Source organism: Anas platyrhynchos, chromosome 19 (genome assembly GCF_047663525.1).
Source record: "Anas platyrhynchos isolate ZD024472 breed Pekin duck chromosome 19, IASCAAS_PekinDuck_T2T, whole genome shotgun sequence".
Taxonomy (NCBI): Eukaryota; Metazoa; Chordata; class Aves; order Anseriformes; family Anatidae; genus Anas; species Anas platyrhynchos.
Genome location: NC_092605.1, coordinates 7,069,103 through 7,082,846, shown reverse-complemented (window position 1 = coordinate 7,082,846; position 13,744 = coordinate 7,069,103). Strand labels below are relative to the sequence as shown.

Genomic DNA, 13,744 nt, shown 5'->3' with positions numbered 1-13,744 from the left:
TGTGGTGAATTACATTTAGAATTTAAAATGTGATATATAATTTAGAATTGATGTCTTTTGTAATGACTTATGTTTGAAACTATTCCATCAAAGCCAGTAGTGATCTTTGCTGTATATCCAGGGACTCATTTAAAACATAAATTGAAAAATTTTAAGAGTTGGCCCTATTAAATCCATATGAAAGAAGCAAACTTTTAAAATGTTGAGTGAAGGAAAAGGGTTATTCAAGTATGTGTTTTGCAGTAACGTGCTTGTTTTATAACTTCTTTCTTCCTTTTCTCACTGAAAAAATATGTACACAAATACACACATAGACGTAGAAGTTAGAAATTTAGGCTTTGTTGTATACTGCAAGACAATGTGAGTTCAAATGTTGGTTTATTTTTAAATCTTCTCAGGGTCTTAGCAGGAGAAAGACTATACTGTAATTCAGTGGTCAGTGGCTTTTCTTCCATAGTTAAAATCGCTCAGCAGTATATTTAGCACGTACAGTTCTTTATTTTGCTTTTTAGAGAGATTTGCTGAAATGGGCTATAATGGAGTATCTCAAAAACATTGTGGTGGCAGAGTGGTTGCTGAAAGAACTCTAGTTAGAGCATTCGAAGTAATCTGAAAAAAGGGAAGATGTCATTCCCTCTGGGATTTGGCATTCAGCAGCATTGCCTTGGTTCAAAGGGCACTTTCTCTGTGTAAAAGAATCTTCTAATTATATATCTGGCCTGCAATAGTGCATATTTCTTATGGCTGCATAAAAAGTCCTCTCAGTATACGAAGATCAGAACTGAACAATGCTGTTCTTTCTGCGCTTCACAGACCCTATAGTTTCAGGGGTCAGGTTATAATTTCATGACTGTTAACTACATTACGTATAAAATCTTGCTAAAGCACAAAACGTACTGTGATTTCCCCACCCCCCACCAAGGAGTGAAAATTACTTTAAAAAATGTTATAGAATTTTTATGTAAAATCCTAAAAACCTTAAAAAAATCTATTTTGAATTTTACACATTTTGTCCTTGTACTGGAATCCAGTACAAGGATTTCACCAGGAGACACCAAAAATCTGTAACAACTATAGTAGCCAGTTCCAAAAGTATCCAATGAATTAATGTGTGTTAAATCACCCGAAAAAAAAATAAAGCCCATCTGTCTCATACTGGTGTCAATATATTCTGTTTGCCAAATAGATAATACATTTTATGTTTGTTTTTTTGTCCTTTTTTTTTTTTCCCCCTCAAAACTGACTTATTTGCCTGTTATATTTGTGACTTTGTGCATGGCTTGGACAAAATATTGGGCTTTGAACAGATGAGTTAGTTGTTATAAAGGAAAATGTTGGGACATTTGTAGATAATGTGAAAAATCAGAACAAACAGTTCTGAAATGTCTGGTTACTGTGACTAATTATATGCAAATTACTGCATCTTTGGTTTAAAGGAACAGGTTCCAAATGCAGTTTTCTTGAATAACAGTTCTTCAGCAAAATACACTTGAGAATTATTTCTGCCATTCTTTTATTAAATGGAAAAAACAAGTGTGAATTATTATATTGTTGCTCTTCTTAAAATATCACTGACTTGAACTTTAGAGTTACTGCTCTCCAAAGAGTTGATGAATTAAAAGGAATGCTGCGAGGAGAATGAGGGAGACATGGTTTCATTTGTGCTAAAATTTGAATGATATGCAGGGTTGTTTTTTTTTCAAGTTACTGGGAGAATAGGCTACTGCCACTTCAGTGCTGTAAATTTGTCAAGATTAGAAATGATCCAAAACCAGTGTAATTTATTGAGTGTAATTTAGTTTCTTTCACACGTGTTACAGGAATGTTCTGACCCTTAGTAGGTCTTCCTCTGTTTCAATGCTTCAATACTAAACTGGAACATTTAGTAGGTATCTGTACGTAAAAATGCTGATTTTGTTCAAGCTCTTCCAGTAGTTATTCACTTGACTTCCATCTGTGATGAGTTAGGTGCAGATCACTAAATTCTTTTTGACCCGCAGTGTCAGCCCCCAGCTCCAGGCATGAGGGGGGGAGTAGATCAATTCCTCTGAGTTTTCCGTGGCAGCGAGAGGGAACCCTGAGCATCTGCAGTCTTTTCTGAAAAATTCTTTGATTTCGGTGAGATCGCTCCAGAAAGTGATCGATGTAATGTTAAAATCTCATTCCTGATGTAGGCCTTGTAATGGGAAAAAACTGTCCACTTTCTCCCGTGCAGAGCATAGACTCCAGAGGGGTAGTGATAGTTCCCAGGTCAATAGCAGACAAGTATTCCCCCACTAGCAGGCAAGTACATGTGAGCAGTTAACATTATGGCTTAGATACTGTCCTGAGAGGTTATCAGGGGGAAAAAAAAAGTCTTTATCTGAGGAGGAAATACAAATTTAACTTGGTGATAAAATGTTAGCTAGATGTGTTGAAGTTTGTATGGTCTGCTCTGCCTACTTGAAAAATGTTCTGTTTATAAGTGTGTGGAGCAACCAGTTGATGTCCACACCCATATACCCATATTTTCATATAGTTTACTTTCCTGCTAATGAATAAACACCACCTTCCTTACAGTTTTTCTGATCATCCTGCTACTGTGTCTTGGTTTTGCACAGCCTATGTGTAGATCTGCTTGCCCTTTTCGTTTGTGCTGGTACGACCTTCCTTTGAGGTAGTTTCTTTGAGGACGTTGGATAAATAGAATAGAAAAAACAATTGCTGTATACCAAAGTGAAGGCCCAGAAGTCATTGATGAAGAGAGGTGGTGCCCTCCTATCACTGGAAACCTTTTTGGGTGCCTCAAAACCCCCAATAACCAAACCAAAATCCTGAAACCTCTCCTTTTAGCCATAAACCTCAAGGGAGGTCAATGTATTAAAATACAAGTCTGGAAACTAAATTCCTAACTGTCTCAGGAGTGGAAAATCAGTGTTAGTAGAGGCTTCGTACGGCCTGTGGCAGCCCTTGAGGGTGTCCTGCTCACTGCTGGGGCCATGGCCAAGCTATGGGGCTTCCAGACGGGGCTTGCTCCCTGATACCACAGGTATGGCCGAGCTGTTAGATTGCTGGGGCATTTGGGGTACCCAAAAAGGTTTTCAGTGACAGGAGGGTACCACCTCTCTTCATCGGTGACTTCTGGGCCTGCAGGCTGGGCTCCCTGGTAGCATGGCCATGGCTGAGCTGTGGGGCCTACAGGCTGGGCCTGCTCCCCGGCCAGGTGGAAGAGAAGGAGCTGGTCTGGCCCCTGCGTGCACTGTGGTTGCTTGAAAGCAAGCTGGGCCCACAACAGCAGAGCAGTCGTTGAGTGAAGGCTGTAGCCCGTGATATTTAACAGCTGGTCTGACCTAAATGGACAGCTTCCAGCTGAACCTTAAACATAAGCACTGAAACCTCCTCCTGCTGTTTTTCTAAACTAGCTGATTAGCATAGTGAAGTTAAACCAGGAGTCATTATTTCTGAGGTGTTTTTAATTTTTAACTGGAGTTTACTGATGGTTTGTGTGGCCTGGTGGAAAACACCATGTGCCCAAGAGCTCGCTGCATTACATCAGCATGTTTAATAAATATTACCTCTTGAACTTCTTGTATGCTCTTTAAGAGCCATAACAATATTATTATTTAAAGTAAAGTAGGATAATCATAGTGGTTTAGGGATGTTTTATTTTGAAAGACAGAAAATAATGAATCTTTAATGTGGTCTTTTTTGCTACAATGGCAGACCTTAAAAAGGATTTTAAAAACCCACCTTGAGCAAGGATTAATGAAAGTAAAATAGCCATCTTCCTGTCAAATGTTGATACTGAATTTATACACTCAGCCGCTGTTGGAAGAGTCTTCCAGTAGTGCAGGTGTACACCTCAGGTAGTAAGGGATAAGAGTAATTCTGTGGAGTCTATATTTTTGTGTATTGCAGCGAGGTTTATTGCCTAAGCCTTCATTTTTGAGGTTTCTTCTGTTGTAGCTCAGGTACTCTGCCCAGAGCCTTTTCGAGTACATGAAGAAAATCCAGAATGATTCCAGTGAAATGGAGAGTTTTTGTGAAACATTACTCAAGGTCTTTGAGGACAACCTGCGGAATGACCGGTAAAGTTTGTTTTAATTGATTTGTTTTTAATCGTTCTTTGAGGAAGACATTCTTGACGCTTGTCTTACCAATATTTTATTTTTTCTTTTCTTAATAAAAATTGTATGCATAGAACATCTTTTTTCACTGTGCCTAAATGAAACATGCCTGAACCATGTGAACTTGTTTGAATATAGTTATTTGGTATGGCATACCTTTGGTAAAGTTTGTAGCAAAGGACTGATGCTAGAATATTTTGTGTTTACTGTAGTGTAATCTGGGGCACAATGTGATAAACATCAGTTTTTTATATGATGTGGTATTGGGGATGGTATATTGCTACACACTTTTCAGTGTAAGTCCTGTCTGTGTTTTACTTAAGTAGTGATTTTTCATGAATACTTGAAGTGCAATTCTCATGTGAGGATTATTCCTTAAAGGTACCTCGTTCTCCGTAATGAAATTTATTTCTCTAAGCCTTACCTACCAAATACGTATAACAGAAAATATTCCATAGAAGAAAAACCCACAACTGTTAACAGAACTTTAGATTTTACTTTATTTTGTTTCTTTTCTCAGCTGTTGGAATGGAAAACATGACTATAGATTTTTTTTCCACCTGACACATTGCGTGTTGGTTCATTTGGTAGTTACCTGCACTGAGAAGGTCTTGTAACTTCTGTTACATGTTGTGGACTATGTTGTTTAGATACTAGACAAAAAATTATGTTCTACTTTTAATTTTGTTTTCAGGACCCTGCAAGTTTAAACCAAGCATGTTGTTAATTATTTTTTTTTTGTTTTTTTTTTTTTTGTTTTTTTTTTTTTTCCTTTTGGCTGCAACAGAACGGCCCCTTCTCAGCCAAGGAGGATGATTTAGCCAACATACAGAAGTTACTGAGCAACCCTCTTCTGTGTAAATTAGAGTTCTAATTTAAACGTATGTAGGTAGATAGGAAGTTTCTTTCTTTGCTTCTAATTAAAAGTAGTGTATATGTGTATGCCAAGAAGTTTATTTACATTGTTAAATTGTTTTTCTTTCATCAGGGTGTCTGTACCTCTCCTGACAATGCTGGACCAAATGCTGGCAAACGGCTGTTTCGATATATTTACCATGCAAGGGAAGTAAGTTGCTGAAAGTCTTTTTTGTTTATTTTTCACTGTGCAACAGGCCTCTTAAATCTTACGCTGACTGCTGCTGAATGCTGTTTGTAGATGTGAGTGCATGGAGGTCTAAGTGTTTGTGTATATGGATAAAAAACTTATATTTTCCTGAAGTATGACAGTTGTGATAAATTTTGGACCAGATAGCCTTGAAAAGGTCTTGATAAAATCTGTGACTTTCAAATCAGTGTAGAAGTTAGTTACTGGTTCACTGTTTAATGACCAGTAAATTAATCAAATTCAATTTGTCTGTTTTACCTGGCAGACTTGGGCCAGTATCAGATCCATTTAGCTTCTTTCCTTTACCAGCTTCCTAAATATGTGCTTGTTGGAGTATATTCTTCATTGTACTGTGAGCCTTTAGCAATGGCAATATCATGTTATGGTGCTGCAAAATAACATGCCTACAAGCTATTGCTTCCAAAATCTTACTGCTTTTGTTAATGTGAATATCTCCAAAGAAGTTAATTAAGATTCTCGTAAGAATAATAAAAAAGGCATGTCCCAGCTTTTCCACACCAAGTTCTGTCTCCTGGAAATTATTTAGATTAGGAATGGATAAATATGAATAAGGTACTCCAGTGTGAAATCATGTTTTTTTGCAGATGTTTCAGAAGAGAATGATTTTAATTTCAGTAATATTAAAATCTATTCTACAGGCTCTCATAAGCATCTTGGCACAGCTACAGATATTTGCAGTACTATACAAAATGTATCCTACCAGCATGTATACTGGATTTGGAATCTGTTGATTCAAGAATTACTCACAACAGATACATTTGAAAAGATTTTCTCGTTCCAGAAGTTTTAGTTGAATCTACTTTTGTTTTCAAGTGTGTATTTAGATAATTAATCCCCTTTTTAATAAAGCAGTCCATTTTTCAATAACAATTTAAAATTCATCAAAAAGAGAACAAGCATTTCTTTTTGGTTTGGTAATCATGGCAGTGATCTGGAACACGTCAACTCCAGTCTTCCCCACTGAGGAAGTTGATAGGTTATGGGTGTAAATCGCAGGTAATGTCTGTCCCCCACATGGGTCACTAAACAGAAAGCGTGTGGTAGGATTATTGCATAGCCATTTGCTGTGTAAGCGAGACTCAAATTCAGTCCTGTGGTGCCATTGTAATGCTTTATTAAAAAGGTCTGAAATAAAATCCAGGGGGATTATGGGGAGCAGGGGGTGGTTTTGAAGTTGATCCAAATGAATTTGATTCCAGTTTAATGATGAAACCAACAAAAAAAAAAAGTAAAAAATTATTTGTTACAGCCCAGTGGATCATTCTAATGGAAAGGGAATGAAATACTGTAATGAAGGGTAGGAAGTGGAGGAACTAATTATCATACTGAAGCTCTGGAAGGCCGACTCTAGAAAATTTGGAGACAGTAAGACAGTAAGAAAGAGAATTTAGTTCTTGCATCTGGCAGTTTTTGCTAATATCTAGGTTACCTTGTGGTTGAGAGGGTGTAATCGTGCTCTGTGTGTGCTCTGCTGAGAGCCAAGCGTGCCTGGGTTTTGCTGTGCTCTAAGAGCCTGCATGCAGATCAGCTCTGTGGTACGTTATTTAGCTGGGTGAGCCCAAAATTGTCTTCAGTGCAACGTCTGCATTTTCTTACTTAGGCATATGGCGTTTGGCTATGGTTAAGGGATGGATCCTGGCTCTGAGGCCTGCCTGAACTGTTGGCTGACACCTAATTCTCTTTGCATAGAAGAATATGGAAAAGCGTTGACTCTTGGGTCTGGTTTCTTGAGTGGGACTGGTTACCCCCTTTTCCTAAGAACCACGTCATAAAAATGTAGAAATACAATGCAAAATGAGACTGAAACTGTTGTGTGGCATGAAAGGACATGTGTACATGCCGTTTCAAATACTTTCATATGAAGTGTGCCTATAGGAAGAGGGATTGAGTGCGTGGTTGTTTCTCGGAGTCTGACTTCTGGTGAGCAAATTTCACCCTGCTTCAGTTCTGCAGTACACTTCTTGCCTGTCATGCAGCAAATGAAAAACTTCTCTGAGAAGCTGGGAATGAAACATTAGCAGTCCTTGGGGTGTTTGGCTCCCATTTTTTTCCTCCCCCTCATGTTTTCCCACACTACACTGAGTCTAGGTTTAGCAAGAGAACTTAGGTTGTAGGATGTCCGGCACCAGCACTATGCCTGTACCCAGCTGCTTCATAGTTAGCTGTCACTTCATAAAAAGAAGTATTTGCAAATGCATTTTGAGGTTAAAAATAGATACTGTGCAGTATACTGGGACTTTTTTTTTTAATATAATAAAACATTAGCAATCCAGAACAAGTAATACCCTACATGGCTTAATTGCAACAGGATTAATGGCTGTTGGCTGAATTAGTTTGACGTTAATTAGGAGCTCAGTGCTCCTGTTAGAGCAAAGGGCCACATGGTGTCACTCCTGTCTCACAGAGGTGCAACTTGCAGTCTAGTTTCCTGCCCCTTCAAGCTGTAGCTGATGCACATCGTTAGGATCGTTTCGATGCACAGCGTTACGTTTCTGACATAGTTCTGTAGGTGAATATTGGTGTTTGTGAAGCTCGCAGTGTTGCTGTTCTCTCAGCAGTCTGTGTACAGCGGCGGAGTGCGTGGTGTTGCTCCTCTGTTTGAAGTCCTTGTGTTTAAGGCAATCTGCAGTTGTCATGCTGGGCTCATTGCTCTGTCAGGGCCCTGCTGAACCTGCCAGCAGGTTCATTTATTGGAGTAAATACCTAGCACCCAGGTAATCAAAAGGCTTTCAGAAGCAGCCTTTGTTGTGTTTGGCTTAGTTTGAGGCTGTACTAGGAAAAGTTCTGTCTGCCATTTTTCAGGCTGTTACTTCCCACTCATCCTTACCTGGCATAAACCTGCCCATCGAGCCTTGGAGTTTTCCTCTCCCTGGAACTAGCAGCAGTGTTTTGTGTTGCTGCATCATGAATGGCATTAGGGAGCTGCTCCAGGTTAAAAATGCCCTTCCTCCAGTAAATTTCAGCTTGCAGTAGTTCCTCGATCTGTTCTGCTGCATGCTTACGAATTGTGCCAAAATTAGGAAAGTGGTGAGGGGGAGGGAAACCATTTCTTTTGGCAGCAGTGCAAGTGTATATAGCCCTACTGTGTGTGTGAAACTGCAGGCATTCACCTGCTACTCCTCCTTGCGCAGTGTGCCCTCCCTGCCCAGACAGAGCAGTGGTTTTCAGTTGAAAAGCAGTTTCTTCTGTAACTATGTTTCAGCTGAAATAATATTTTCTTGTGATACTACATTTCAACATTCCCAGACTTTTTCTCTGTGATTGCACAACCTGAAAACTCATAATTTCATCTCAGTGTGCACTGCAAATTTGGGAATCCGTGCTCATAGTAGTGTGAGCAGCATTAGCTGCTTGCAGTGACCACTGCAGGCACAGGGCAGCATACGTGAACCACAGCTGTCATCAACATCACCAATCAGCAACATCAATCATCAACTCACCAGTGGCCACTCTGAAAACACAGTGGTAACTGTCAGCTCCCTGCTGGTAGTAGGACAAGGGGCAGGGAGAGTAAATGGGGGCGAACTAAAGCCACTGGCAGAACTGGCACTGAAGCATTATTTTCTGGTTATGGCTCCGGTAGCTGCAGGAGACGTTCTGCTGGCCTCAGCAGTGAATGATCATGACAGAAGTTCAGTCTGCCAAGAGCCTGGGTATATTGCTGGTTCCTTGGAAAGTACTGTAAGATCAGTGTCATAGTACTCATTGCCCTGTAAATGTGAACGGAATAGCCTTTGAATGATAATTCAGGACCTGATGCTCTCCGGAACAAATACAAGTGACGTTTCTTACCTGTCCATAATCTGTGCATTCCGCAGCAGAGGTCATGCACTGTGGATGCAGTGTCTTGCTGGTGGTCTTACAAAGCACTGTAAGATGGTATGTCCCTGCTGATCTCAGATGAATGATATGTTATATGCTTCTGTGGATTTTTTTTTTAAAGTAGTTACGCTATTACTGCCTAATAAACTGTAGCATGAAAGAGCATGGCAGTGGCTGTCCTCTGGTTTTATGGCCACCCAGGTGATGTCAGCTGAACTGTTCAAACTGAGTTCACCTCAAGGAGGAAAAAAAAACCGTACGTTTTTGCAGTACCACGTGTGCCCAATTTACATAATGTAAAGACTTTAGACTGATCCCTTTTCCCCAGATGCTGACTCTGTTTCTGCTGGCACTGTGCCCACACAGGAGAAGGAATTTTCTCAATTTCCTTTAAAGAGGCCAAGCTATTTGAGTCATTTGAGATCACACGTAGGTTAGGTTTAGTTATTACAAATGTGAAATTGGCAAATGACAGAAAGGAAAGTGCATCTGTTTTAAACACAAAATGCTGCACTTAAGGTTATGTGTACCAAATTTATTCCAGATGCTCTTGTTCCAATTGGTCTCTTTGTTGCTATTCTCCTCAGTGATGTCTGTGTTGTTGAACCAATTTAAAATCTCACCTAATTCACTGTGTCGCTGTTGTCCTGTGCTGAAAGGCAGGCATGTATTACAGGTATTGTAATTAGTTGTCTACAAAATGTCTTTGTGTAATCATGGGGGAGTGGAAGGAAGGGAAATGTCACCAAGGTAAGAAAAAAATAGACCTTCCCTTCAGAAAGGGGACACTCTCGCCATCATCCACCTGGGCAAACCACGTCCTCAGACACATGCAGTCTCATTCGTGTATATGTCTTTCTCATGTGCACGTGAGAATATGCATATGTGTCTCATATGCACGTGCTTTCTGCACTTCTCATACTCTAAAATCTGGAAACAGTGCTGACATGGCTGCAGGCAGTGGATGGCGAGGAATTTGCTCTTTCAGCATCTGATGGGAATATTTTAAATCAGCCCTCCTGAGACTCTGCTTCTGGAAGCCATGATCAGCTCTGAAAATCTCTTATGATACCTCATCATCAACTTTGAAAGTGTGGCAACTTTACTTGTTTAGTGTGTTTTGTTTTGTTGTGTTTTTTTTTCAGTGATACTGAGACAGCAGTAGAGACAGCATTCTTTAGACTAATAGATTAACGACTTGGTTAAAAAATGGAACAACAAACCAGCATTTGCCAGGATATGCCTTTTTTTTTTAGTCTAGTAAAAACAAAACAAAAACTCTCTTGTCTGGAAAACTACGTATAATAAGGTGCATTAACTTGACAAAACATTTTGTCCTGTAACCATCTTAATTCATTTTAAATGTTGTATTTTTCAACAGATTACGTGACAGTTTTTTTCCAATAATTTATATCCACAGTTTTGAATCACAGTAGCAGAAAATAAATGTTAGGATTTCTGCTTTCTGTTTTTCATACACAATACAGTGAAATTTCCAAAATACGCATTCTAGAAGTAATTGTGTGCACTAGACAGATATAAAATAGTTTCTTCTGCATCTATGGCACTTCAGCTTTGAGTGTAATGAGTAAAAGATTAAATAATTTGTTCTGAAATAAAAGTAACATTCCCTCTTTACTAGATCCTTGAAATATCATAACAATACTTGTGTTTGTATGAGTATCTGGGAAAGCTGTAAGAATGGTATTTCCCAGACTGTAGAAAAAGAAGAATTTGCTCAATATATTTAAAGATGGCTTCATGACTTGTACACTTAACAGAACTGTAAGCGCTGGGTTTAATTATGTTGTCTGGCATCACTAAGGAATCCAGGCTGTGAGATGGTAGAGTATGTAAGAACAGTGTCTATCCCCTTTTGTGCCAAGTTTGATTGAAGGCCTTATGGAACTACCAAGGCACTACAATGTTCCGTAAACTGAATAATTTTTATTTGGTTATAGAATGTTGTAATTCCTGGCATAGTATTTCGGATTGTACCATACTTTGCTGTAAATGCAAGCTGTGGCTAGCTGATTACCATGCAGATACTGACTCACTTTGGATAAAGGTAGTTCACTCCTCAGCACACAGGTAGTAGGAATACCAACAATTAATACTAATTTCTTCCCTTCCATAAAAAATTAAAATAATGTTCACAAGTGGTAGCCAAAGTAGCCCGTGTCTTTACCAAAAGTCCACCTAAAGCAGGGTGTGCTGCTCTGGAAAAAGTATTCACAAACAGTTCTGGGTAGTATCTTTCCTCTCTTTTGAATGTTAATTTGGCATCTTTACAATCATCAAATGTGTTTAAAATTCTGCTTAAATCTATTTCATATCCTTTTTTTTCCTTCCCATTTCCAGCCATCCATTTCCAGTGAAGCTATTTAACCTTTGTAAAGAAGAGATCAAAAGATCCAAAGACATCCGGAAACTTCGCTCTAGCATAGGAGTGTGAGTTGATGAAATAAACAAAGAAAGTAATCTTTTGTCTGTTTGTAAGGAGTGAAGAAAATTTAACTACAGAACATACTAAGTCTATTTGATGTGAAACATAAATGAAAAATGCACGCAGATACATGTAACATAAGGTTGTGTGAGTTTTATGTGTATCTTCTGTGTGGTTGAGGTGAAAACGTGAAAGATCTGAAAAAAAATTAATTTTGAACTGTTGTTGACAAATAACTAATTTTGAACTGTTACTGACATTCTTAAAGATGCATTCAGTCATTTGCTTTTTGCTTGCAGAGCTTGACTCACACATACAGACAGTAAAAAATATATGTAATTGAGTAAACCTTAACAGTTACACTAGAAATAGTTTAAAACACCAGCAAAATTATTATCTATTTTAGGAAAGAAAAAAAAAAAAAAAAAAACTAACTCATTTTGGATAGCAGAGAGATCAAACCAAAAATGTTTCAGTCAGGAAAAACAATACTGGGTGAGGAGGAAAAAAAAAGTCAAAGTATTGCAAAGCTGAATGAAATGTTCATTGGCAGAATTATTGAGGTATAACTGTTTCAAGTAATGACTTTATTGATTTAATTATTTTTTTGGCACTATTCTGAGAGTGCAGGAAAGCCTAAAATGAAAAGTAACCCATGCCTTCTATTTTTATTTCACTCTTACCTGTGTCATACAAGATCCTACCTTCAGCTTTTGTTTTCTATGGGAGAGCTTGATCCAGAATGTGTTGTTTTTTTTTAGTGCACAGACTTTGGTGCTGCTGTCAATAGCTTTAAAACCATATTTGTATTTGGCATAAGTGTGTGGCATCTCGGTAACCCTTAAGAATTTCAGTACACTTACCCTCAGTGTTTGCTTTCCCACAACACAGAATATCAGCTGAGATTTCTCAGGAGCAGCAAAGCTTCCTGCTCTCTCCCCATCATTTTTTCTAATACACATCTTCACTCTGATCCACAAAATGTACTTCTGCAGTGATAATATCAAGAGATATCACTCAAGATTTTTTTTTGTCTATATTTTTGTATGTTTTCTAGGTTTTGTGGCCTGATTCAATTTGAAGGAGACATGAGAGAGAAAGTTCTGTTTCAATTGTTTCTCCTCCTTTGCCATCCATTTCCTGTAGTAAGTATGGAAGATATTGTATATTATCAACAATCCTATTTAAAATAATTAGAAGTTAAACAACAACAACAACTTAGCAATGCTGCTTTAATGCACCTGAAAGAGATATTAATGTATATAATAGGTTTTATTTCTCAAGGGTTTGCTCTCTGCAATGCTGCCACCTTAAACAGGCTACTGGATGCTGGCAGAATGCCTGGCTGGCTATTCTGCATACTGTTTTTTCACCTTCCATCCCTACTTTTATATTAGAAGCAATTTAGATACCTACCTTGTTTATTTCTTTTATGCAAAGCCCAGCACTGTGAAGTTGTGCTCACCATTAGGTCCTGAGGGCTCCGATCAGATAAATTACTGTTGGTTTTGCAACATTTCCGACAGTAGCAACACAGTTGTGGTTCTGGTTCAAGAACTAGTTTTGTCCTTTTTGTCAGGAAAATTCATCAGAAATTTACCTTTTTCATGTGAGTAATTGAAATGTCATAAAAATGAGTTACTACTTCTGAGTATGTGTAAGAAAAGATCTTATGTGGGATAGCAATCTTAGGCCTTGGAAATATTTTATTTTTGACTTGATGAAGTTTTTGAGAGAGGGTCTGTGTTCACTGTGTTCACCTAGTAGCCCAGATTGACGGCTGCTGTGGCAGCCAACTACGTTAAACAGCTTTCTGTGGCTTTGGTGTTCAGGAGTTTTATCTGGGAATGTTTGCAGACCTTCCCATGAGGAAAGTTTTAAGGACTGCTTGCATTTATTCCTTTTGAGGGACAAATCTGAAAAGGAAATATTTTTCAAAAGGTTCTTCTCTGACCCTCATCCCTTCTCCATCAGCCAGCACAAATATGAATGGAAATGCCCACTGGGCTCTTCTGTGCAGGACTCTAGACACTTACTAAAGCTTTTCCCTTGCCTCTTCCACGTAGATACGGAAAACAACAGCCAGTCAGGTTTATGAAATGTTGATAACCTACAGCGATGTAGTGGATCCTGCCATTATGGACGAGGTTATGACCATACTCAGCGATACCAACTGGTAAGTGAATTTGTTCTTAGATAATAGTAAGAGCTGAAATAATTTTTGTCCCAATGAAGTTGAAACAA

The 13,744-nt window shown here is 38.6% G+C and overlaps 1 protein-coding gene across 2 annotated transcripts in view; it reads left to right on the top strand.

Moving 5' to 3' along the window:
* Positions 1–13,744, top strand: part of TBCD (tubulin folding cofactor D) — a 130,258-nt gene that overhangs the window by 107,853 nt on the left and 8,661 nt on the right. For both annotated transcript variants that reach the window (XM_038165607.2, XM_038165606.2), the window contains exons 34-38: positions 3,946–4,067; positions 5,095–5,172; positions 11,416–11,505; positions 12,558–12,645; positions 13,567–13,676. In XM_038165607.2, the coding sequence (XP_038021535.2) occupies positions 3,946–4,067; positions 5,095–5,172; positions 11,416–11,505; positions 12,558–12,645; positions 13,567–13,676 (488 nt within the window). The remainder of the gene's footprint in view (positions 1–3,945; positions 4,068–5,094; positions 5,173–11,415; positions 11,506–12,557; positions 12,646–13,566; positions 13,677–13,744) is intronic.